Source organism: Salmo trutta, chromosome 3, assembly GCF_901001165.1.
Source record: "Salmo trutta chromosome 3, fSalTru1.1, whole genome shotgun sequence".
Taxonomy (NCBI): domain Eukaryota; kingdom Metazoa; phylum Chordata; class Actinopteri; order Salmoniformes; family Salmonidae; genus Salmo; species Salmo trutta.
The window spans coordinates 30,200,175-30,224,400 of record NC_042959.1 but is presented as its reverse complement, the minus strand read 5'-3'; the positions used below and the strand labels follow the sequence as shown (position 1 = coordinate 30,224,400).

Genomic DNA, 24,226 nt, shown 5'->3' with positions numbered 1-24,226 from the left:
TACCTCAGCCTTCTGCTCCATGATGGAGAAGACCCTCTCGATGCCGATGCTGACACCTTCCTGCCCTTGGGGTCAAACATGCCCACCAGGTTGTCGTAGCGCCGGCCACGCTGCCCACGCCCTCCTCTGCCTTCTCACCCGCCCCATTCTGGGTCACCGCCACATTGACCGGGCCGGTCTGAGTCAGAATGGCCTCAGATCACTCCTGTGTAGTAGTCCAACCCACGGGCCAGACTTAGGTCAAACACCACCTGGGGGAGGAGAGAGAGGACAGATTGGGAGGAGGCGGGAGGAAGGAACACGAGATTAATGATATGGCAAAAGGACTGCAACATTTCCGGCTAATTTCAGCTGATCATATCTGTATAACCCCCAAAACTGTGTATGTTAAACTAAATGCCTCTACAGAGTAAGCTGTTGATGGACAGATTACCTCAGTCATATATCACCTTGGTCACCAGACAACCTCTCACCTTGTCTGTGACCTGGAAGAGCTGTAGGTAGCTGAAGAGCTGCTTCATGTCTGTGAGGCCAGCACACGCCTGCTTGCTCTGCGACATCTTAGCGTCCTGCAGCAGGCGCTCAGCTAGGTCCATTCCCCCTGGAACACACACACCAACCAGACAAGTTCAGACAGGAGAAAGGTCAAAGGTCAGTCTGCGTGTGTGATCTGTCCTCACCCTGCATACTGACATATTGTCCGATCTGATCAGCTGCCTCCTCAGACAGACCCTTCTCATTCACCATCTCACTCTTTACATCCTCCCACGACATCTTTAGAGAGAGAGAATAAAGAAACATTTTATCCTTATCAACTTGTTTTGCATATTAAAATATTGCTCAGGTTTATTGTTTAAGCATTCCATTTCCTTAACCACATAAGAGTTGGGTTGAGTGCAGTGGGTTTACCTTGTCCAGTTTGTCAACTGTGGAGCAGATGGTACGGAACTTGTCATCTGGAACACCACACACTGCAAACATCCCATCTAGAATACGTCTGCCGTTCACCTGCACAGAGAGGATATTATGGTGGGGAGGAGAGTTAGGAAGAGTATGTCCACAAATACACACCTTTCATGAGTTCCTTGCTTCAGATTGCACCTCAAGATGTTTGACCGGGGGTGCTGTATGTGTGGATGCGTTTCTGACCTACCTTGATGCGGAAGTCTCCCAGCTCCAGCTCACTCAGGATCTCGTGGACAATCTTCAGGCACTCAGCGTCTGGGATCATGGGGTCGTACTGGCCTGCAGTGTCAAAATCCTGGGAGGGGGAGAGACGCACACAGAGAGCTAGAAAATGGGTCATGTGTTTCCACAAACACCTGGATGTAGCAGAAACCAAGAACTATTCCAATGTTAAAGTTGAAAGTCTAACACCAGGGTTTGCGTTTCACCCAAAAACTCGATCGCTCAGATGCTTACACACGGATAGAACTCCCTGTAGCGGCCGCGGGTCATGGCAGGGTTGTCACGGCGATAGACCTTGGCGACGTGGTAGCGCTTGATGTTGGTGATCTTGTTCATGGCCAGGTAACGGACGAAGGGCACCTGGGAGGGGGCGGGGTCAAGGACTAGTAGACACCTGATTGGCTCACAATGTGGATAAAACCCATAAGGGGATATACAGCTGGTTTGCTTTAGAGGCATGACTATGAAACATTTTGGGAATTAATTTACCAATCTGCAAGCTATCCCACTTAACAATGTATGCATCAGGACTAATACAAGGATACAGTGAGATCATATCTAAGGGACAGCAGCTCTCCTCCTTGGTCCTTCAGGTCGTAGATGAGCTTAGAGTCCTCCCCGTACTTTCCCGTCAACGTTTCCTACAAAATCACAGATGGGAGAAAATGGTCAACCTAAGTACATTATGTATTACAAATCGAGGGGCTAGTTCATCTCTTTCTATTCTTCGTCGATGGTGTGTTTTGTGTGTGTATTTGCCACGCACACACACACCTTCAGCTCAAAGACGGGCGTGTCGATGGTCTCGGCTCCGTGGCGTTTCAAACAGCGAATGATGGTGTTGAAGACTCTCTGATGGCCATCTGCTTAGGGTTATAGTCCCTGGTGCCCTGAGAGAGAGAAGGAGATGAAGAGATGGGAGGGCGAGAGAGAAAAAGAGTGCATAAGCAATACATCACCTAGTGATTTGGACTTTCAATAAAGACAAGTCGTAAACATATTACACAACAAGTTCTCTTAATGATCATCCACTGCCTGTGAGGTGCACTCTCCATGGTGGCAGTCTATACCTTAGCAGTCTTGAGCGTGAATTGGTGTTTGCCTTCATCTCCTCCAATCTGAGCCTTCAGCTTTAACAATTTGGCCACTTCCTCATCGATCTAGGAAAGAAACAAACAAACAAACAAGGTTAAAAAAATCAGTGTTCACCAGGACCTTGAACCGATTCTCCCCATTCCACCCTCCAGAATATGGGTCTTACCTGAGACCCAGTCATCCCAGAAAGGGTGCGTAGAGAGCGGACACGCAATCGAGACCGACGGCCCGCCAACCCCGCACACACACGCAGGGATGCCATACCCAGGCTATTCATCGCAGCAGGAAAAAGCAACCAAAAAACAACAACCAAAAATGGCCGTTCAGGAGTGCGGCATCACATCAGCAGTACAGTCCAATAGAAAAAAAGGTCCACCAAGCCAGGTGAGGGGTTATCCAATTCAAAAGCAGGGTTATCCAGGAATATCCAGTGGAAGTGTTTGGATCCCAAGCAGTGACATGTGGAGGAGGTAGATGATGGGCGTAGATTTGGCCCCAGCAGGGTGGTTGGCATCGAGCAGGAAGAACAGGAGAAAAGTGGTGAGCAACCCTATCACTAGGGAGGAGGGCAGGCATGACGCATCATCACAACATGCGAGGACAAAACATGAGAGGCAGGGGTCAATCAAACCAACAAGCCTAATCACAGCCCAGAATCAAACCAACTAACTGGCCTAGCACAGCCCAGAGACATGGGTGGGCGCAGGACTTAACTGACCCCTGGAATCAGAACTAGGCCTATCTCTGGACCGGACAAGCACTGGGCCGTGTTCACCAGGAACAAATCAGGATATAAAAACGAAATAATTAAACTGTGTGACCTACTGAACACGACCTGACCCTGGCCTGGTGATGTAGGAAGGTCTGAAAAGTCAGTGAGCTCCAGCCCCTTGGCATTCAGACACAGGTAAATTAAAAACATATAGAAACACAGAGAAAGAGAAGCAGAGAGAAACGGTTAGGGAGAGGTAGAGAGAACTATACAGTTGAGGATAGAGAGACTAAAGGTGAAGACAGACTCAGTGCAAGAATCTCAACATTCTGCCATTGAAAGGAACTATGTATTCACACAGGCTGGAAAACAAATGTACAACGATTGACCAGCCCACTAACAATTGCGCATGTTATGACAGCTATCTTGCTAATTATGCCAAATAACAGGGAGGTTGCATCATCAGCTGTGATGCCTGACAGCTATTTTTTGCTGAATAATTTGGGTCACTATTATTAGCTACCTTAGCCACGTGCATCAGAATATAATTCATTATTTACTTCGCAATGGCCATGACATGAATGCCACTTCTGATTGAGCTAACGCTAGCTAGCTATTTTGCGATTCATTCATCTGATAGAGAACCGTCGAGGCCGGTGTTGTGGCACTGCTACCGCTAGCTTATCGCATATGGCACGAGAGTCTATGTTTCCACCAATTGTCAATAAAACTGAACGTCGTGAATACTGACCTGCTCTTTGCTTGCTTTCTCTGTCTTTAGGTTCCGCACGACTTCTCCCTGTGTTTTAATTGCATCTTGTATCTACGCTTTATCGGCCATGGTGTTTCATCTAATGTCAACGAAACTAGAAGGGATATATATGTGCTACTGCTGCTAACTCTTCCTCGAAGACCGGAAACTGAGATCCGATGATATACCTACACGTACCACACAGTCGCAGTATATTCAAGACTGCGTTTGTCAGAGCGTGATGAAACAATGTAGTAATTTAGCGCTAGTAAGTAGTACATACCAGATACATTATAACAACCATGTTTTAGCAGAAAGACATGGAATGGAAGGCACGCGCAATAAAAAGGTGCAAGGAGTTTCATACTTCCTACACTGACTATTAACTTTATCTTGTACTGAACTATAAATCTCAGATATTATATAGTATAACTAGTGTGCTTTTCACTAACAGTATATGTAGGGGATGTAGCTCAGTGGTAGAGCGCATGCTTTGCATGTATGAGGCCCCGGGTTCAATCCCCGGCATCTCCACACCTTTTGACAAAGATCTGTTTTCTGGTGTTAAAATTGTATTTAGCGGATGAAGTTGACTATAATGCACCATATACCCGGATATATGAAGAAATTCACCAATCAACAAAAATAGGTTAAATAGGAGATTTAATTTTATGGATTTCTTTGGGAAATTTCTTCCCCTTCCAGTAGGCTATTATTTGTTATCTACGTTCTCAGTAACCCAAGTTAATTCAAGAACTCAGATATACATGGCATTGGTTTAGCCTAATAGCCTAACTTAGCATATAGTACATTATATATTCATAGTATATTCTGTAGCCCTATTTTTCTTTAATATATCACGTTCTGTTACTTTTTACTACTTTATTTATATAGTATTTGTATTCACTTGTAGTTTGCTTACTGTTGGTTTTTTACATTAAGCTGTTGAATTTAATTGCACCGTTTACACTGTATCCTGTGCATATGACCAATCAACTTTAATTGGATTTTATTTTGTAACATTGTCACGACCATTTTATTATGTGATAGTCGAGGATTTGTGCTGCACTTATTCTTATGAACAAATGCCAACAGACAGTCTGATGTTGAGTTGTCTAGTCTCAGCTTTCTGCATGTGCTCACTGAGAATGTTTTGTAAATAAACATCAGTGTTTTGGTGTGAAACTTGATATATTTTATTGTTTAGAATGTCTCTCTGAAGGCATGAACAAGTCTGCTTAGGTTACACTTGTAATGTGTAGATTGTCAGCAATATAATACCCTATTTTAGCCACACACACACTTCTCAGCTCTGGCAGTGGTGTCTGTGCAACATCCAATGTTTATGCTCCCTTTAGACATTGAGTTAACAGAGGAATGTTGGAGGCACAGTAGTCACATTGTGACCTGCAGTACCCAGCTAACAGCAGGACCTGCATAGTCACTGTATTGTCCTCCAAGTTAACATTTACATTTTAGTCATTTAGCAGACACTCTTATCCAGACACTCTTTTTTTTTTCTTTTTTTTTCTCTGTGCTGGCCCCCCATGGGAATCGACCCCACAACCCTGGTGTTGCAAACACCATGCTCTACCAACTGAGCTACAGGGAAGGCTTAAATATGTTAAATATGGAGTTGGCCTCACTTGATGCCAGTTACTGTAAGTCTAATGCCAGTTTTCCTAGACATGATATCAGTCTTTTTCAGCACTGAGTTTCCAGCCTGTTTGCCAGTGTACCATACTAGTTTTACTTTAATTTAATTAAAGAGCCTCTACAGTGAAAAATGAAATCAATCAGTTTGTGTCAGTTGATGATCTGGTGATTTCAACAACCTTCCCAACCCTGTTCTTGTCATTTGAGCATACTGGCATCATGCAATGAACACCTTTCCTTGTAGAACTATAGGTATGTGACAGGATGTTACAATTAGCGCAGTGAATTCTTAATTTTTTTTAATTAAGATTATTATTATTAAAAAATGTTTTGTCATAATGGCGCCGAAGGAGATGGCCGCCGTTTTTTTACGATCCCATAACCAATTGTGCTATTGTTCACGTTATTTGTAAGTTATTTTGTACATAATGTTTCTTCCACCGTGTCTTATGACCGAAAACAGCTTCTTGATTTCAGGGCAGCGATTACTCACCCCGTACTGGAGGAATTCTTCTTCTTCAACGAGTCGGACGGGAGGGATTTTCTCAAGACACCCGACAAGGCCCACATCCCCGTTATTCGTAGGAGGAAAAGATGGAGATATCGTGGACGACGGTCCGGGTGCCTTGCAAGGATTCGTTGCCGAGAGGGTAATCTACCTTTACCATCGGTCCAATTAGCCAACATACAATCAATCAATAAAAAATAGACGAACTACGAGCACGTTTATCCTACCAACGGGACATTAAAAACTGTAATATCTTATGTTTCACTGAGTCGTGGCTGAACGACGACATGATTAAGATACAGCTGGCGGGTTTAAGCTTTTTTAGCAGGATAGAACAGTGATCTCTGGTAAGACAAGGGGCGGAGGGCCTATGTATATTTGTAAACAACAGCTGTTGCACGAAATCTAAGGAAGTCTCCAGGTTTTGCTCACCTGAGGTAGAGTATCTCATGATAAGCTGTAGAACACAGTATTTACCAAGAGAGTTTACATCTATATTTTTCATAGCTGTCTATATACCACCACAGTCCAATGCTGGCATTAAGACTGCACTCAATGAGCTGTATACCAGGACGTGTACTCTGAGCATGCCCTGACCAACTGGCCATTAGCAAACAGAAAAAACGCTCCATTACTTCTATGCTTGCTTCGAGGCAAGTAACACTGAAACATGCATGAGAGGACCAGCTGTTCCGGACGACTGTGTGATCACGCTCTCCGTAGCCGATGTGAGTAAGACCTTTAAGCAGGTCAACATTCACAAGGCCGCAGGGCCAGACGGATTACCAGGACGTGTACTCTGAGCATGCCCTGACCAACTGGCAAGTGTCTTCACTGACATTTTCAACCTGTCCCTGGCTGAGTCTGTAATACCAACATGAAGTGCTTTGAAAGGCTGGTCATGGCTCACATCAACAGAAACCCTAGACTCACTCCAATTTGCATACAGCCCCAACAGATCCACAGATGATGCAATCTCTATTGCACTCAACACTGCCCTTTCCCACCTGGACAAAAGGAACACCTATGTGAGAATGATATTCATTGACTACAGCTCAGCGTTCAACACCATAGTGCCCTCAAAGCTAATCACTAAGTTAAGGACCCTGAGAATAAACACCTCCCTCTGCAAGTGGATCCTGGACTTCCTGATGGGCCACCCCCAGGTGGTAAGGGTAGGGAACAACACATCCGCCACGCTGATCCTCAACACAGGGGCCCCTCAGGGGTGCGTGCTCAGTCCCCTCCTGTACTCCCTGTTCACTCATGACTGCATGGCTAGGCATGACTCCAACACCATCATCAAGTTTGCCGATGATACAACAGTGGTAGGTCTGATCACCGACAACGATGAAACAGCCTTTAGGGAGGAGGTCAGAGACCTGGTCATGTGGTGCCAGGACAACAACCTCTCCCTCAACGTGATCAAGACAAAGGAGATGATTGTGGACTACAGGAAAAGGAGGACCGAGCACGCCCCCATTCTCATCGACGGGGCTGTAGTGGAACAGGTTGAGAGCTTCAAGTTCCTTGGTGTCCACATCACCAACAAAATATCATGGTCCAAACACACTAAGACAGTTGTGAAGAGGGCACGACAAAGCCTATTCCCCCTCACGTGACTGAAAAGATTTGGCATGGGTCCTCAGATCCTCAAAAGGTTCTACAGCTGCACCATTGAGAGCATCCTGACGGGTTGCATCATGGTATGGCAACTGCTCATCCTCTGACCGCAAGGCACTACAGAGGGTAGTGCGTATGGCCCAGTACATCACTGGGGCCAAGCTTCCTGCCATCCAGGACCTCTATATCAGGCGGTGTCAGAGGAAGGCCCTAGAAATTGTCAAAGACTCCAGCCACCCTAGTCATAGACTGTTCTCTCTGGTACCGCACGGCAAGCGGTACCGGAGCGCTAAGTCGAGGTCCAAAAGGCTTCTTAATAGCTTCTACCCCCAAGCCATAAGACTCCTGAACAACTAATCAAAGGGCTACCCAGACCCCTCTTTTACGCTGCTGCTACTCTCTGTTTATAATCTATACATAGTCACTTTAACTCTACCTACATGTACATATTACCTCAATTACCTCGACTAACCGGTGCCCCCACACCTTGGCTCTGTACTAGTACCGCATGTATATAGCTTCGCTTGTTATTTTTCTGCTGTTGTTAATTATTTGTTACTTTCATTTTCTATTTTCTACTCATCTATTTTTTACTTAACACTTATTTTTATTTTTGTAAAGCATTGTTGGTTAAGGGCTTGCAAATAAGCATTTCACTGTAAGGTCTACACCTGTTGTATTCGGCGCATGTGACAAATACAATTTGATCTGAACTCATATATCCTCCATGTTCGATAGTGTAAAAAAACAGGACATCTGAAAGATGTCAGTTGTGAGGTATGCTACATGTTGAGTGAAAAACAAAGACTACATGCAATGCTGAGTGCCCAAAAAGTATCTCAGTTGCCTAGGGAACCACAAGTTCAGCCCCACAATTGGGGCATTCGCAGATTCCCAGACACACAACCCCATTCACACATTAAACCTTATACCCTCTTGCCTGTTTCAGGGGTCCAAAAATACAGCCTCCATGAATTGACCATCTCCCCCTCCAGCACATCACATTTGACCCCGCCCAACCACCACATACACTTATGGTCGGCCCCGTCGTCAAGACAGCAGGGTGAACTATTTTACTATATTTTTTTAGTTTGGCAGCCAACTCTATAGATTAAAGGAATTTGAATATTGTCAGTGGAGTTAAACCACAGACTAATGGGGTGGCGTTGGGGATGTTGTGTTGAGTGGTTGAGGTTCAGAATGAGGGGTTTTAACGAAGAGTGGTGGTGATAATTTTGCTGTTCGATCTGCATTTTATCCCTTTTAGTCTCTGCTTTGACAGGTTATGGTAAAAAATCAGGGGGATCAAGTTTCCTTGTAAAAAAAAATCAAGTCCTATCTATGCATGTTTTTTCCATCATACCTTTTCCCATGAGATAGAGAGAATGAATGAGAAAGAGAGAGACGGTGCATCTCTACTGGTGCATCTGGAAAAGTACTCTGTTCTCTAGCCGCCCTCTCCTGCATTGTCACTCAGATTTGCTTACTATCGTCTACTTTGTAGCTCAGTTGGTAGAGCTTGGTGCTTGTAATGCCATGGTAGTGGGTTTGATTCCTGGAACACCCATATGAGTGCATGCATGACTGTAAGTCGCTTTGGATAAAAGCGTCTGGTATATATTATTTCTCTCTTACTGTTTGGTGATTGTCTTTGGAATTGTCTGTCTTAATCAGTATTATTTCCAGAAGGAGGTCAGTTGGCTTCAATAATACCCCTGTAGAGGGCAAGAGAGAGTGAGTGAGAGAGAAATAGAGAGACAGAGAGCCAACGAGCGAAATAGAGAGCTAGATCTGTTCAAATCTTTGTCTTTAATTTTTTTAATCCTGTCGTTAAGAGGATTTCATCAAAATGTTACTAACCCCCCCCCCCCCCCCACACACACACACACAGTCAAACATGTGGACACACACACACACACACACACACACACACACACACACACACACACAATCTACGCTGTCTCATTCTCACTAATCCAACAGGGAGAGGCTTTAGTTACACATACAATACATTTTTATACGCAGTGCCAAACATGTTTCTGAGCCTAATTGTTTTATTTTAAAAACATGGATTCATTCAGAATGTGGTTTTCATATTGAACTTGCTATAGGCTACGTAGGAACTTCTCACCATTGATTAGGAACTGAACAGTTGGAAAGCACTGGCAGCCATATGGTGTGAGTGAGTGATAGAGAGAGCAAGGGAAACTGTCAATCTTCTTACGGGATGGAAAGAGGCTTTATCTCCATTGATACACACCACACGTACAAACACACGCACGCAGATTTTGATGTAGGGGTGGTGGGGGCTGTATGGAGGAAACTACTGTGAGAGCTCAGAAACATGAAGGGGGGGGTCGGGTTAGCATGAGGGATGAGAGAGGGACACATCTGCTCAGATTGAGTGCGAGTGAGAGAACAGAGAGTGCGAGAGATCAGCGAAAGAAGGACATAAGTCAGGGAAGAAGAGCTGGTAAGCATAGGATAAACTGCATTTTATCTTGTTTTGTCTAATGCTGCTCTGTCAATCATTAACTGTCATATGTGTGTACACACTTTGTTTCTGTGTATGCACTAGTTTGATATGTTTCCAGTATCGGTGTACAGATGTATTTAGCTTTAACTGGTATTATATGTTTCGCACCCTCTCTTCATTGGTAGATTAGCAGTATGTATATTAGCACGTACAGTATATTCTTTTAGCTAATGTGTTTCTCTGCCATATTGTCTGACAGTGGGTGTTAGAACCATTTGTGCGTGATGCACATGCACTGAACCAGATGCTGGGTCCAGGTCCAGAGTGCGTGTTTAGAACCCAACATAATTAAAAAATCCATTCATTATCAACCATTGACCCTCACTGCACTTTCATGACTCAACCATCACATGCCACCCTCCTTACTGTACCCCTCCCTTATTTTCTTATTTTCTTTCTTTCTTTCTGTGTAGCCTACCTTCTCTCTGTCTCTCTCTCTCTCATCCCTTTATTATCTCCCTTCATCCTTGAAACAAAGGCAGAGACACCACAGCTTTTATTTCCTCCCTTTCTCCTTCTATCTGTCCCTTGAGAAAAGGACTGAACCCCCATTCCACTTTGTCTCATTACTTTACAACTGTCCTCCACCATCCCTATATCCCTCCATCCATCCCTCCCTCTTTGCCCCCCTTCTTTAACTAAATGACGACAGCTAATTTAATTAAAGCACCACATTCTTCTCAGCCCCCCTTACACCCACCCCCATCCCATCCACTTTCCCTCTGCATTTAAATCCAGTGTCTTCTTGTACACACTAACACAACCCTCCCCTACTTATTTTATGTTAAATGTTCTTCCATCTCCTGATTAGCTATTTCTTGATTCATCTGCCTATTGAACATGTACAGTTAAAGTCGGAAGTTTACATACACTTAGGTTGGAGTCATTATAACTAGTTTTTCAACCACTCCACAAATTTCTTGTTAACAAACTATAGTTTTGGCAAGTCGGTTAGGACATCTACTTTGTTCATGACACAAGTAATTTTTCCAACAATTGTTTACAGACAGATTATTTCACTTATAATTCACTGTATCACAATTCCAGCGGGTCAGAAGTTTACATACACTAAGTTGACTGTGCCTTTAAACAGCTTGGAAAATTCCAGAAAATTCTGTCATGGCTTTAGAAGCTTCTGATAGGCTAATTGACATAATTTGAGTCAATTGGAGGTGTACCTGTGGATATATTTCAAGGCCTACCTTCAAACTCAATGCTTCTTTGCTTGACATCATGGGAAAATCAAAAGAAATCAGCCAAGACCTCAGAAAAACAATTGTAGACCTCCACAAGTCTGGTTCATCCTTGGGAGCAATTTCCAAACGCCTGAAGGTACCACGTTCCTCTGTACAAACAATAGTATGCAAGTATAAACACCATGGGACCACGCAGCCGTCATACCGCTCAGGAAGGAGATGCCTTCTGTCTCCTAGAGATGAACGTACTTTGGTGCGAAAGTGCAAATCAATCCCAGAACAACAACAAAGGACCTTTTTGAATATGCTGGAGGAAACAGGTACAAAGTATCTATATCCACAGTAAAACGAGTCCTATATCGACATAACCTGAAAGGCCGCTCAGCAAGGAAGAAGCCACTGCTCCAAAACCGCCATAAAAAACAGACTACTGTTTGCAACTGCACATGGGGACAAAGATCATACTTTTTTGGAGAAATGTCCTCTGTTCTGATGAAACAAAAATAGAACTGTTTGACCATAATGACCATTGTTATGTTTTGAGGAAAAAGGGGGAGGCTGCAAGCCGAAGAACACCATCCCAACCGTGAAGCATGGTGGTGGCAGCATCATGTTGTGGGGGTGCTTTGCTGCAAGAGGGACTGGTGCACTTCACAAAATGATGGCATCATGAGGTAGGACAATTATGTGGATATATTGAAGCAACATCTCAAGACATCAGTCAGGAAGTTAAAGCTTGGTCGCAAATGGGTCTTCCAAATGGACAATGACCCCAAGCATACTTCCAAAGTTGTGGCAAAATGGCTTAAGGACAACAAAGTCAAGGTATTGGAGTGGCCATCACAAAGCCCTGACCTCAATCCAATAGGAAATTGTTGGCAGAACTGAAAATGTGTGTGTGTGTGTGTGTGTGTGTGTGTGTGTGTGTGAGGAAGGAGGCCTACAAACCTGACTCAGTTACACCAGCTCTGTCCGGAGGAATGGGCCAAAATTCACCCAACTTATTGTGGGAAGCTTGTGGAAGGCTACCCAAAACATTTGACCCAAGTTAAACAATTTAAAGGCAATGCTACCAAATACTAATTGAGTGTATGTAAACTTCTGACCCACTGGGAATGTGATGAAATAAATAAAAGCTAAAATAAATCATTCTCTCCACTGTTATTCTGACATTTCACATTCTTAAAATAAAGTGGTGATCCTAACTGACCTAAGACAGGGAATTTTTAGGATTAAAGGTCAGGAATTGTGAAAAACTGAGTTTAAATGTATTTGGCTAAGGTGTATGTAAACTTCTGACTTCAACTGTATGTAGCCTCCATCTCCTGACTATCTTCATTGACATTTTCATTCATCATTATTTTCAGTATAGTATTGTATCTGTGCGTTATTTAGGCTACATATTTCAATTTTCTCAATGATAATGGAGATTTACTCACTTTTATGCTGAGTAAAAAACTAGGCTATACAGGTTTGTTGCGATACAGTGCTGGGCTATTATGATAATGTATATACCTCTGCATGTTTAAAGGATTTGCGACATATAGTGCAAAGGCCAAGCTTTGTAAAGCCATTTAAAGACTTTAACATGAAGTGTGTAATGTAATGACAGCATGATCAGAGATAGGATGAAAGTTTTCTTTGGCAACAACAGCAGAAAACTAACATGTAAACCGGTGCTCTCCCATCTCCAGAGCGTTTTACCAGCAGTGTCAAAACGTCCCGAGAAGCACTGGTCCTGTCACAGCTTATCTTCACTCCTCACGTCAACTCGACCATGAAGGACGGATGACACTTCGGAGACCCGGACCCCTCGTCTGGATGAACTGACCTAAGGCGATAAATGTTCACTCCAATTTTGTTTTGCGAGTTTCATTGGAATATGCGAGCGTCAGCGGGATGAAGGCAGCAGCGTGGAGTTTTCTCCTGCTGTGCGCGTGCACGCAAACCGTGTCCGTGGCCGGGGTCCAACGCTCGACAGTTGCCCCAACGGATACAACAGCATCCACCTCCTCTGCTCCTGTTACCCCCACTGACGACCAAAGCACTGGACTGGTGGTGAGGAAAAATGCGGAGGCGTATAATACCCTACGGCTATTTTATTATTCATCCAGCATGGATTATTTATTTCAGCAAGTTGCTATCATTTATGATGGCCTTTGAAGTGAAAATAGTTTTTTTTTTAAAAGAGTGAAATAGTGAATAGAAAAAAATATGAATACAAATTCACTACCAAAGTGATAAATCATATGCCCTTATCTGATTTTGTATCATACATTCTTTTCACTTGACATCGTTGCCTGCAAGGCCAGAGTGTTGAGCAAGCCTATATGTTTTATTGTGAAACTGGGCTCACATGGACATGGAGATGTACCTTCACAGGATTAGTCTAGATACTGTACATAGACACACTTTGAGGAGCAGTCAAACTCTGATTTTCACTTATCTAATCTTCACTTAGCTTAGTGATCTCTTTACCCTCTCAAAACGTCCACTTCAGCTACTCTACATATGTCTCTAAGCAGCACAAATAACGTTTTAGGACTGACCTACTATAATGCCTCTCAATGCAATGCCTCTGTTTCCTGTCCCAGGATTGGCTGACCAGGTATGGCTACCTCCCGCCCCCAGACCCCTCTACTGGACAGCTACAGGCCTGGACAGCTGTCACTCATGCTGTTAGAGCCATGCAGAGGTTCGCAGGCCTCGAGGATACAGGAGTTGCAGGTGAGAAAATAGACATAGGGTTGGGAAAATTAGGTTGATTATATACATCCTCTCTGTGTTGCTCTCTCTCTCACACCTCCGTCTGTCTCTTCTTCTCTCCCGATCTCGCTTTCTCTCTCTCCCTCTCTCTCTCTCTCCCCCTCTCCCTCTCTCCTTCACTCCTGTGTTACTGACCTATTGTTGACCTCCTCTCTCTCTGTCCTCTCTCAGATGAGGAGACACTTGCTCTGATGCGAGCCCCACGATGTTCACTGCCAGATGAAGGGGAGGAGCCAAAACCACTGGCCAATCAGCTCCAGGAGGGGCAGAACCTGAGGAGAAAGAGGGCTGTGACCACATGGACACGAAGGAACATCAACTGGAGGTTCATTAGACTACTGCTCACTATTCCTCCTTCATCTCTGTATCTCACTAATCAACCCATTGTCACTTTCACTCTCAATACCTCTCTAATTCTCCTTAGGTTGCATTCATACCCCACCTCCTCCTCCCTCTCCCGTGAGACGATTCGCTCCCTGGTGTTTTACGCCCTGAGGGTGTGGGCTGACCCAACCCCACTGGAGTTCCACGAGGTCAGTCTCTTTCCCTGGATGTGTTAGTTGAATACAAAGATGACCCCCTCTTTCTCTCTCTCTCTCTCTCTCTCTGACCTCACTTCCTGTTTATCCTGTTACCAGGTGGGAGGCTCAGAAGGGGCAGACATGCAGGTGGACTTCCTCCACGGTTTCCATGGTGACGGATACCCCTTCGATGGGGCAGGGGGAGCTGTTGGCCACGCCTTTTTCCCCTCTGACCCTGCTAGAGCGGGCGGAGTACACCTGGATGCTGAGGAGGAGTGGGCGTTCCGCCAGCCAGGTGAGTGACAACAAAAAGACCCAGAGACAGCAGAGAGAGGTACTGGGGGATTCAAGGGCCCGATTCCAAATCAAACAGTAGATCTGAAAGTTAAGGATAGGTATTCGTATTACACTGACAGCCCTCTGGTAAGGTAGGTGGAATTTAAGTTTGAGTCTCCACTGAGGTTCACAATAGAAATGGGTTTGGATGTAAGTTTTCAATTTGGAGAATGTTATGGACGCAGTCAACACACTACTAACAATCGCCCTAACCTGAACCAACCCCCCTCCCCCGCATCACCCCAGCCTCTGAGGGTACTGACCTGTTCACGGTCCTGGTGCATGAGTTTGGCCATGCCCTGGGTTTGTCCCACTCGTCTGCCAGGCGCTCTGTGATGAGACCCTACTACCAGAGCCCCGTAGGAGATCCTCTACACTACCGCCTGGGCCCCCACGACCTGGAGCACATCACCAGGCTCTACGGTCAGTCACTGTGTGTGTGTGTGTGTGTGTGTGTGTGTCTGTTTGTGTGTACATGTGTGTGTGTGTGATTGGTTCTGAAACGACGATGTTGTGTTTGCAGGTAATAGAAATCATCTCATGGTCACAGACGTTCCCCGGTTGGCCCCTGAACCTCAGCTGCGGCATCGCGACAGGCACGGACACCGACACAGATACAGGTACTGACACACTTCAGACACAAGGACACAGACAGGGAAACAAAAGAGGAGAAGGGTTAGCCACTCAACAAATAATACTCTCTCGGCCTTCCCTCCTTCCCTCCCTCCATTTCACTCCTGCCCTCTCTGCTGCTCGCTCCTTCTCTTTCAGACATTCTGTAGACCGCTGTAACACTAGCTTTGATGCAGTGGCCAACATTAGGGGAGAGACGTTCTTCTTTAAAGGTGAGTGTGGTGTAGGTAGGCTGCCTGTTGGTTGGGTTCTTGCTGTGACTATTGTCCCCAGGTTCCCTCATTATTCTACTGGCATCATCGCCCCCCGGTGGATATATCCACGATTACAGGGCTGTGTGCTGAACTCCTCTCTGTCTCACCTCTTTTCATCTTTCCTTCACCCCATCGTCCTTTCTCTCGTTCCACCTTTCCTACTGTGCCTTCCTCCTCTCTGTTCCTCACCTCGCTCCCGCCCTCCTTCACCTTGTACATTTTTTTTCTTCCCTTTCTCATCTGTCACCTCCTGACCAACCTCCCTCTCTGGCAGGGCTGAGTATGTGGCGGGTCAGTACTGGGGGGCTGGTGTCGGGCCGGGGGGCCTCGGTGAGGAGGCTGTGGGGGGGTCTGCCCCCTAACCTGCCCCATCTGCAGGCTGTGTTGGAGAGACACTCGGACCACGCCATCATCTTCATCACTGGTAGGTAACCTCTGACCCCAGCCACCCCACACACTAGACCTCCACACAGATAGCTCTGGGTAGAAGTTGTCCTAAGCCACAGATCTAGGATCAGTATTCCATCCCCGACTCCTAACCTTAACCATTTAGAAGGGAAATTATAAACTGACCTTAGATTAGTCTGATTATTCTACTCCACATAGCATCACAATGCATCAGTGACACATTATGAACAGAGGAGAATTTGTGCTACTCAACTGACTAAACTGTTCAAGTTTCTCGATTTGCTTGAAAACATTAAATACATTACACAAAATCAACTACCTCCATCAAAACATACAGCCTTTTATGTCATGAAAAGTTATTCATTGAAAAGTCTACACCTGCATTGCTTGCTGTTTGGGGTTTTAGGCTGGGTTTCTGTACAGCACTTTGTGACATCAGCTGATGTAAGAAGGGCTTTATAAATACTTTTGATTGATTATTTCAATCAATCATTACACAATGGCCCAATAAATACTGACTACAACACATCCTAACATGTTTTTTTTACCCTTACTTTACATGGAAAATGACTTGGGGAATAGTTACAGGGGAGAGGAGTAATGAATGAGCCAATTGTAAACTGGGGATGATTAAGTGAACATGATTTTGAGGGCCAGATTGGGAATTTATCCAGGACACCAGGGTTAACACCCCTACTCTTATGATAAGTGCCATGGGATCTTTAGTGACCACAGAGAGTCAGGACACCCGTTTGACGTCCCATCCGAAAGATGGCACCCTACACAGGGCAATGTCCCCAATCGATGCCCTGGGGGATTGGGATATTTTCTTAATCCAGAGGAAACAGTGCCTCCTACTGGCCCTCCAACACCACTTCCAGCAGCATCTGATATCCCATTCAGGGACTGACCAGGACCAACCCTGCTTAGCTTCAGATGCAAGCCAGCAGTGGGTCACAGGGTGGTATGCTGCTGGCCAATGGTTAACCCTCTTTTGTAGGTCTGTGACATTGGTTGATACTATAATTATAGTATGGACCATAAAAGGTAAGTGAACATATTATCACAGCATGGGCTGTATTCTTTTTTCCTAAAAATGATTTGACCAAAGATGACCAATTGTAAAGTAGATGCAGGGAGCCAGGAAACAAGTGCAGTTAGTGAATTTAATTACGAAGAACATGGAACGATACAAAACAAAGGAAGCGTCAAACATGGAAACATAAACAATACTGCCTGAGGGGTGAATACGATGGAGTGCTTGATAAAGGGTGAGTAATCAGGGAAGTGATGAAGTCCAGGTGTGTCTGATGATAAAGCACAGAAAGGTGTAATGATGGGTTGCCAGGACCGGTGGTTAGTAGACCGGCGACGTCGAGTGTTGGAGAGGGGGAGCAGACGTGACACCAAAGCAGAAACAATGTCACTCAAGAGCATGAATATCCAGAAACAAACAGCTTTATTTGACCTTTTTCCATTTTAACTGAGAGCTGAACTATCTTGCTTTATGGGCCCCTTTACCGCTCCTTTGTCCTTGCCCCCAGCCTCTTACTTGGTCCATGCTTGCATTCAGCTACTCAGAGGTAACCTCTTTAATACATGAATAAGGACTGATTGCAGATTGAACAATTGTGCAAAGAAGGTTTGCACCCGTGCAGAAGAGGTGGACATTCATGGGAGTAATTTGTATCAGCTGTGACCAAATGTTTTAATTTTGTTTGTCATTATTTCCTCAGCTGAGTTTTGTGTCTTTTGTAGAGAGTTGTGTTTGTGTTTACTGTTTTGCAAAAATGTGCTGAGCTTTTGCAATGTGAAAGCAATGAGAAATGACTTACTGAAGAATACTGTTGTGCTCATTAGGTTATGATGGAGATCAAATCAAATGTTTCTTTATTTTATTTTTTGATTTAACCTTTATTTAACCAGGTAGGCTAGTTGAGAACAAGTTTTCATTTACAACTGCGACCTGGCCAAGATAAAGCAAAGCAGTGTGTCACAAACAACAACACAGAGTTACACATGGAATAAACAAACATACAGTCAATAATACAATAGAAAAAGTCTATATACAGTGTGTGCAAATGAGGTAGGATAAGGGAGGTAAGGCAATAAATAGGCCATGGTGGTGAAGTAATTACAATATAGCAATTAAACACTGGAGTGATAGATGTGCAGAAGATGAGTGTGCAAGTAGAGATACTCGGGTGCAAAGGAGCAAAATAAATAACAGTATGGGAATGAGGTAGTTGGATGGGCTATTTACAGATGGGCTATTTACAGATGGGCTATGTACAGGTGGAGTGATCTGTGAGCTGCTCTGACAGCTGGTGCTTAAAGTTAGGGAAAGAGATATGAGTCTCCAGCTTCAGTGATTTTTGCAGTTCGTTCCAGTCATTGGCAGCAGAGAACGGGAAGGAAAGGCGGCCAAAGGAGGAATTGGCCTTGGGGGTGACCAGTGAAATATACCTGCTGGAGCGCGTGCTACGGGTGGGTGCTGCTATGGTGACCAGTGAGCTAAGATAAGGCGGAGCTTTACCTAGCAAAGTCTTGCAGATGACCTGGAGCCAGTGGGTTTGGCGACGAATATGAAGCGAGGGCCAGCCAACTAGAGCATACAGGTCGCAGCGGTGGGAAGTATATGGGTCTTTGGTGACAAAACGGATGGCACTGTGATAGACTGCATCCAATTTGCTGAGTAGAGTGTTGGAGGCTATTTTGTAAATGACATCACTGAAGTCAAGGATCGGTAGGATAGTCAGTTTTACGAGGGTATGTTTGGCAGCATGAGTGAAGGCTGCTTTGTTGCGAAATAGGAAGCGATTCTAGATTTGATTTTGGATTGGAGATGCTTAATGTGAGTCTGGAAGGAGAGTTTACAGTCTAGCCAGACACCTAGGTATTTGTAGTTGTCCACATATTCTAAGTCAGAACCGTCCAGAGTAGTGATGCTGGACGGGCGGGCAGGTGCGGGCAGCAATCGGTTAAAGAGCATGCATTTAGTTTTACTTGCATTTAAGAGCAGTTGGAGGCCACTGAATGAATGGAGGTTAGTTAACACAGTGTCCAAAGAAGGAAGTATACAGAATGGTGTCATCTGCGTAGAGGTGGCTCAGAGAATCACCAGCAGCAAGAGCGACATCATTGATGTATACAGAGAAGAGAGTCGGCCCGAGAATTGAACCCTGTGGCACCCCATAGAGACTGCCAGAGGTCCGGACAACAGGCCCTCCGATTTGACACACTGAACTCTATCTGAGAAGTAGTTGGTGAACCAGGCGAGGCAGTCATTTGAAAAACCAAGGCTGTTGAGTCTGGGCCGAATACAATAGGTGTAGACCTTAGTCACATGCGCCAAATACAACAGTGAAATGCTTACTTATGAGCCCCTAACCAACAATGCAGTTAAAAAATATATATATGAGTAAGAATAAGAAATAGAAGTAACAAAAGAGAGCAGCATTAAAATAACTATAGCGAGACTATACTCAGGGCCGTACCGGTACAGAGTCAATGTGTGGGGGCACTGGTTAGTTGAGGTAATATGTACATGTAGGTAGAGTTATTAAAGTGACTATGCATAGATGATAACAACAGAGAGTAGCAGCGGTGTAAAAGAGGGTAGGGGGGGGGGTCAATGCAAATAGTCTGGGTAGCCATTTGATTAGATATTCAGGAGTCTTATGGCTTGGGGGTAGAAGCTGTTCAGAAGCCTCTTGGATCTAGACTTGGCGCTCCGGTACCGCTTGCCGTGTGGTAGCAAAGAGAACAGTCTATGACTAGGGTGGCTGGAGTCTTTGACATTTTTTAGGGCCTTTGACACCGCCTGGTGTAGAGGTCCTGGATGGTCAGGTCTCTGACCTTTTCCCTATAGGCTGTCTCGTTGTTGTCGGTGATCAGGCCTACCACTGTTGTGTCATCGGCAAACTTAATGATCGTGTTGGAGTCATGCCTGGCCGTGCAGTCATGAGTGAACAGGGAGTACAGGAGGGGACTGAGCACGACACCCCTGAGGGGCCCCTGTGTTGAGGTTCAGCGTGGGGGATGTGTTGTCATTAAAAGTGTCTTAGCAATCTAGAAAAACAAACATGATTCTAGTTTCTCTCTCCGCCCATATTCATATAACCTTATGAATTGTAAACCAAACCTGAACCTTGAGAAGACTCTTTAATGCCTCTTTCTGTTTTGTGTTTTAGAATCCCAGTTTTGGCTGTTCAATGACCTCTCTCTCCAGGAGGGCTACCCCCGCCCCCTCTCAGCGCTGAGGAAAGGGGGAGAGACAGAGGGAAAGGGAGGAGAGGAAGGAGAGGAGGAGCAGGGCCTGATGTGGGACCCAGAGGAAGGACCAATGTGGGGGGACATTGGAAAAGGGGAAGCAGGAGGAGAGGAAGAAGAGAGTGAGACCTGGACCGAGCTCATCAGAGGAGGAGTGAACGGGATTACGACAGAGAGAGACGGTGAGTGTGAGAGAGAGAGAGATGAATGAGGAAAACAGAGACTGTGAGATTCTATGAGACTGACTGTGAAAGATTATGTGAGACACCTCACATAATGTACAATACTGTACATGTGTGAATGTATGTAAAGAAAAATTAGGCCCCATGCTATATCACTTCCAGACATGGGTTCAAATACATGTGTATTTGAGTATTTATTTTCTGTGTATTTTAGTCTTTTCAAATGCACAGCCCAAACCAGTACTTTTATTTTAATATTTTAATGGTTATTTGTAAAAACCAAATAGTATACCAAAATCTATTTCAAAATACTTATTTCAAATACTATTTTGAAATACCTGGTTTAAATGTATAGGAGTGTATTTGAGTCAGTGTATTAATAAAGGTTATCAGAATACTTGTTTTGAAATGTATTGAAAAGTAATTGAAATACCAGGTCTGATCACTTCCTCAGGCTCCATCTACCTCTTCAAAGGAGATTCATATTGGAAGTTCCCCTACCCAGCCTCTGTCCCAGAGGTAGGATACCCTCGATCCCTGGCCACCGATTGGTTGGACTGCCCTCACCCCTCCGCACCAGTCCTGGACAACTTCTCTCGCTCTCTGTCTCCCCCTACTGGACGACAGGAGCTCCGTGAGAGGGGGAAGGAGGAGAGGGGGAGAGAAGAGAGGGGAGGCCAGAGCGGCCATGGCCTCGACACAGACAGAGAGGGACTGCAGCACTGGCCCTGCACTTGCCTGAATGGAGCAAAAGTTAGCAGCGTGAGCATGACTTCGTTCATATGTGCCCTGCTGTTGACTCTCCTCTCCCTGATAACTGTGTGATGTTAGGCTACGTCCCAATACTCTCGACGGAGTCCTCATCTCACCCCCTTCTATCCCATGGCTACGTCCCAATACTCAACAATGGCCTCCCCCTTTCTCTCTCCCCCCCATTCCCTCCAGGTTGTGGCTGCTGTTGTCAATGGTGCTAGGCCCTTTCTCACCTTCCACTATGACACAGTTTGCCATGCACCCTTACAATCTATTCCACATACCTACCCTTAGGGCTGTGATATAGGGGTTGGGCTAGGAGAAGGTGTGAATTTGGGACACAACCAAGAAGTCCCTACACCCCAAAGGAGGAATGTGTGTCCTGGACATTTCAGATGAATTATGAACAGTTATCTGCTGCTGGTCTACCTCTTTGTCTGTCTGTGAAATGTATCCCTTAGCACCTTGTTGTACAGCCTACACTTGATGATTTCAGAACATTTTATCTGACCAAATAAAATAAAACAACTCTGTTGCCTTCAGTTTTCATTGTTAAACCATAAACGCAGATGACTCATTTATATTTTGATACCATTAGCAATAAACGTCACCATTAGGTTCATAGTCACCGTCAAAATGTGCCTCTTGGGGTGCTGCCCTATAAGTCCTTGACCAAACCAAACAAACTATAAATAATTAATAGTTGTAGAGGTCCAGTGGTTTAATCTTGCTGTCACTGGGGCAGTTTTGGAATTTCCCTGCACCCTAGCATTCAACCACATGCCGATTTGGGTAACTTCAGTATTACTTAACTTGGGGAGAAACATTATTTTAAAACACTCTTACCTCTGTATAAATTGGTGTTTCAGCTCATTGACAACCAAGGCTTCATTCTTGCTAAGAACTTACTTCTCTGAAGGCTCAGTTTACCTTGATCTACACGATGTGTGTCCTATACTTGGCCCCTCTCCTTGCTCTGTTGTCAGTGGGAACAGCAGTACCGGCACCAAAGGATTGTGGACATCTGGTGAAACTGCTCGCACCGGAAGACCAACATAATGTGAGTACATCGCCTATCTATAGAGTGGACCTCAATAGAGGCCCACAGTGGTATTGGGGTATGTTAGAAATAGTGATGATTTCCAATATGTGAACTGTGTTCTATTGACTCTAATGGAATTTAAAAGGCGTTTGACTCCAACTTATAGGCAGAATAGAGCCTCTGCCCTCAAGCACTATGCTTCACAGACAAATAGTGCTATAAAACGGAAATGTGTGAAATGAAATAACAGACAAATACATTTTCCCACAGGTCTTTGGGGAGTGGATCTTCATCGAGGGTTTCTCGGACCATGAGATGTTCAACGCAATATTGAGAAAGACCAACAGCTCATGGATTGAAATCCTTCCCACTTCACACACCGAGACGGTCCTTTTGAACCAGGGAAACTTGATGTAAGTGATAGTAACTCTCCACAGCCTTGTCTCTAACCACTTGTGTCGTTAGACACAGTCGCTATGCTATGTGTATAGACATTCTACAGCTCTAAGAAAAATATCTTTCTAATGATTATCTCATTTCCTCTGCCAGTGATGGAAAATGTCTTGGCTCCTCTGTCAACATGACCTTTTCCAAAAACATTTTGCAAATCTCACGTAAGTCAAACATTATTGACTGGCAGGCCATCCATGATCTGATAGAAAATATGCTGTTAAATTACTGTGAGTTACTGTGTTTTTTTTCATACATAGAGAATAATGTAACTTCCACTGGACGCTTCCTACTATCCTGCCCTGACTGTCTCGTCATGGACTTCAATAGCACCATGGACGAAGTGCACATCCGATCTCTCTATATCTTTGGTAGGTGTGTGTGTGTGTGTGTGTGTGTGTGTGTGTGTGTGTGTGTGTGTGTGTGTGTGTGTGTGTGTGTGTGTGTGTGTGTTTTTGAGATCCCTCCAATGGCCAGAACCAACATTTACCCAACAAAAATGTGGAAACCTTGGTCAATCAAGTCATGGAATCAACCAGTTTCTTTCTTCTTCTATTTCCAGGGAAGACCAGGACACTGCTGGAGGCAGAGCTGAAACAGTTCCGGAAGCAAGCAGAATGCCTCCAGTATCCTCAGCCTGCACAGTATTCCTATGATGGAGTTACAGGTCATTATTAACCCTAACCTACTCATCAAAAGAACACCAGGCAACATTTAGTATTATGGTGGTAGGGTTGAAGAAAAATATATTAAAAATATATACTGTATATTTAAAATAATATATATATTTACCAAAAAATATATATAGGGGATTGGAAATTATGCAGACAATTACATTGATAGAAGCCACATTCTATCTGCAATATTAAAGCTTAAAAAAAGGTTAGTATTAATTTATGTTGTCATTCATCAGTTTAGAATAGATCCCTGTTGGCTGAGTCCTGTGTTAATTTAAACCTTGTCCAAGTTCTCATTAACGTCTCCTCTCTCCTCTCTGCAGAGTTTTGCGCTGAGAAAAAGGAGAGCTCACACATTGTTGCGTCACAAGATGAAAAGGATGGTTCACAGTGATATGGCTACTGAGGATGGAATGGTTGCATTAATAAAATGGTGTACTCTCATACTGACTGCTTGTTTTGAAATGCATCGTCATCCATAAACACACTAAAGCACGCACGCAAACAGGCAGACACACACTCCCTGTTCTACCTCCTTAAATATGTAATATATCATCAGGGACCAGAGTGAACAACACCGGACTCATCACACTTTCCTGAGGAGTACCATTGTCAACTTCAAACCACATTGACAATTCTGACCCCACCCTCACCCATATGACTCGAT

The 24,226-nt window shown here is 44.6% G+C and overlaps 2 protein-coding genes, 1 non-coding gene and 1 pseudogene across 3 annotated transcripts; 3 read left to right on the top strand and 1 right to left on the bottom strand.

Annotated features, from left to right (window-relative positions):
• Positions 1-3: 3 nt before the first annotated feature.
• LOC115165251 (histidine--tRNA ligase, cytoplasmic-like) lies at positions 4-2,560 on the bottom strand (annotated as a pseudogene).
• A 1,648-nt stretch (positions 2,561-4,208) lies between these two features.
• Positions 4,209-4,280, top strand: trnaa-ugc (transfer RNA alanine (anticodon UGC)). The gene has a single exon. It is a non-coding gene; the product is annotated as a tRNA-Ala (tRNA).
• Positions 4,281-9,895: 5,615 nt separating this feature from the next.
• Positions 9,896-21,922, top strand: LOC115172308 (matrix metalloproteinase-17-like). Its single transcript, XM_029729654.1, has 12 exons — positions 9,896-10,006; positions 12,960-13,323; positions 13,860-13,992; positions 14,203-14,356; positions 14,456-14,564; positions 14,670-14,847; positions 15,135-15,311; positions 15,412-15,508; positions 15,660-15,733; positions 16,050-16,199; positions 20,377-20,637; positions 21,092-21,922. Exons 2-12 carry the CDS (start codon positions 13,165-13,167, stop codon positions 21,460-21,462), a joined length of 1,863 nt encoding a protein of 620 aa, XP_029585514.1. The 5' UTR covers positions 9,896-10,006; positions 12,960-13,164; the 3' UTR covers positions 21,463-21,922.
• A 231-nt stretch (positions 21,923-22,153) lies between these two features.
• LOC115172315 (saxitoxin and tetrodotoxin-binding protein 2) lies at positions 22,154-24,003 on the top strand. Its single transcript, XM_029729669.1, has 6 exons — positions 22,154-22,450; positions 22,703-22,845; positions 22,982-23,046; positions 23,143-23,253; positions 23,445-23,549; positions 23,883-24,003. Exons 1-6 carry the CDS (start codon positions 22,334-22,336, stop codon positions 23,951-23,953), a joined length of 612 nt encoding a protein of 203 aa, XP_029585529.1. The 5' UTR covers positions 22,154-22,333; the 3' UTR covers positions 23,954-24,003.
• Positions 24,004-24,226: the final 223 nt, after the last annotated feature.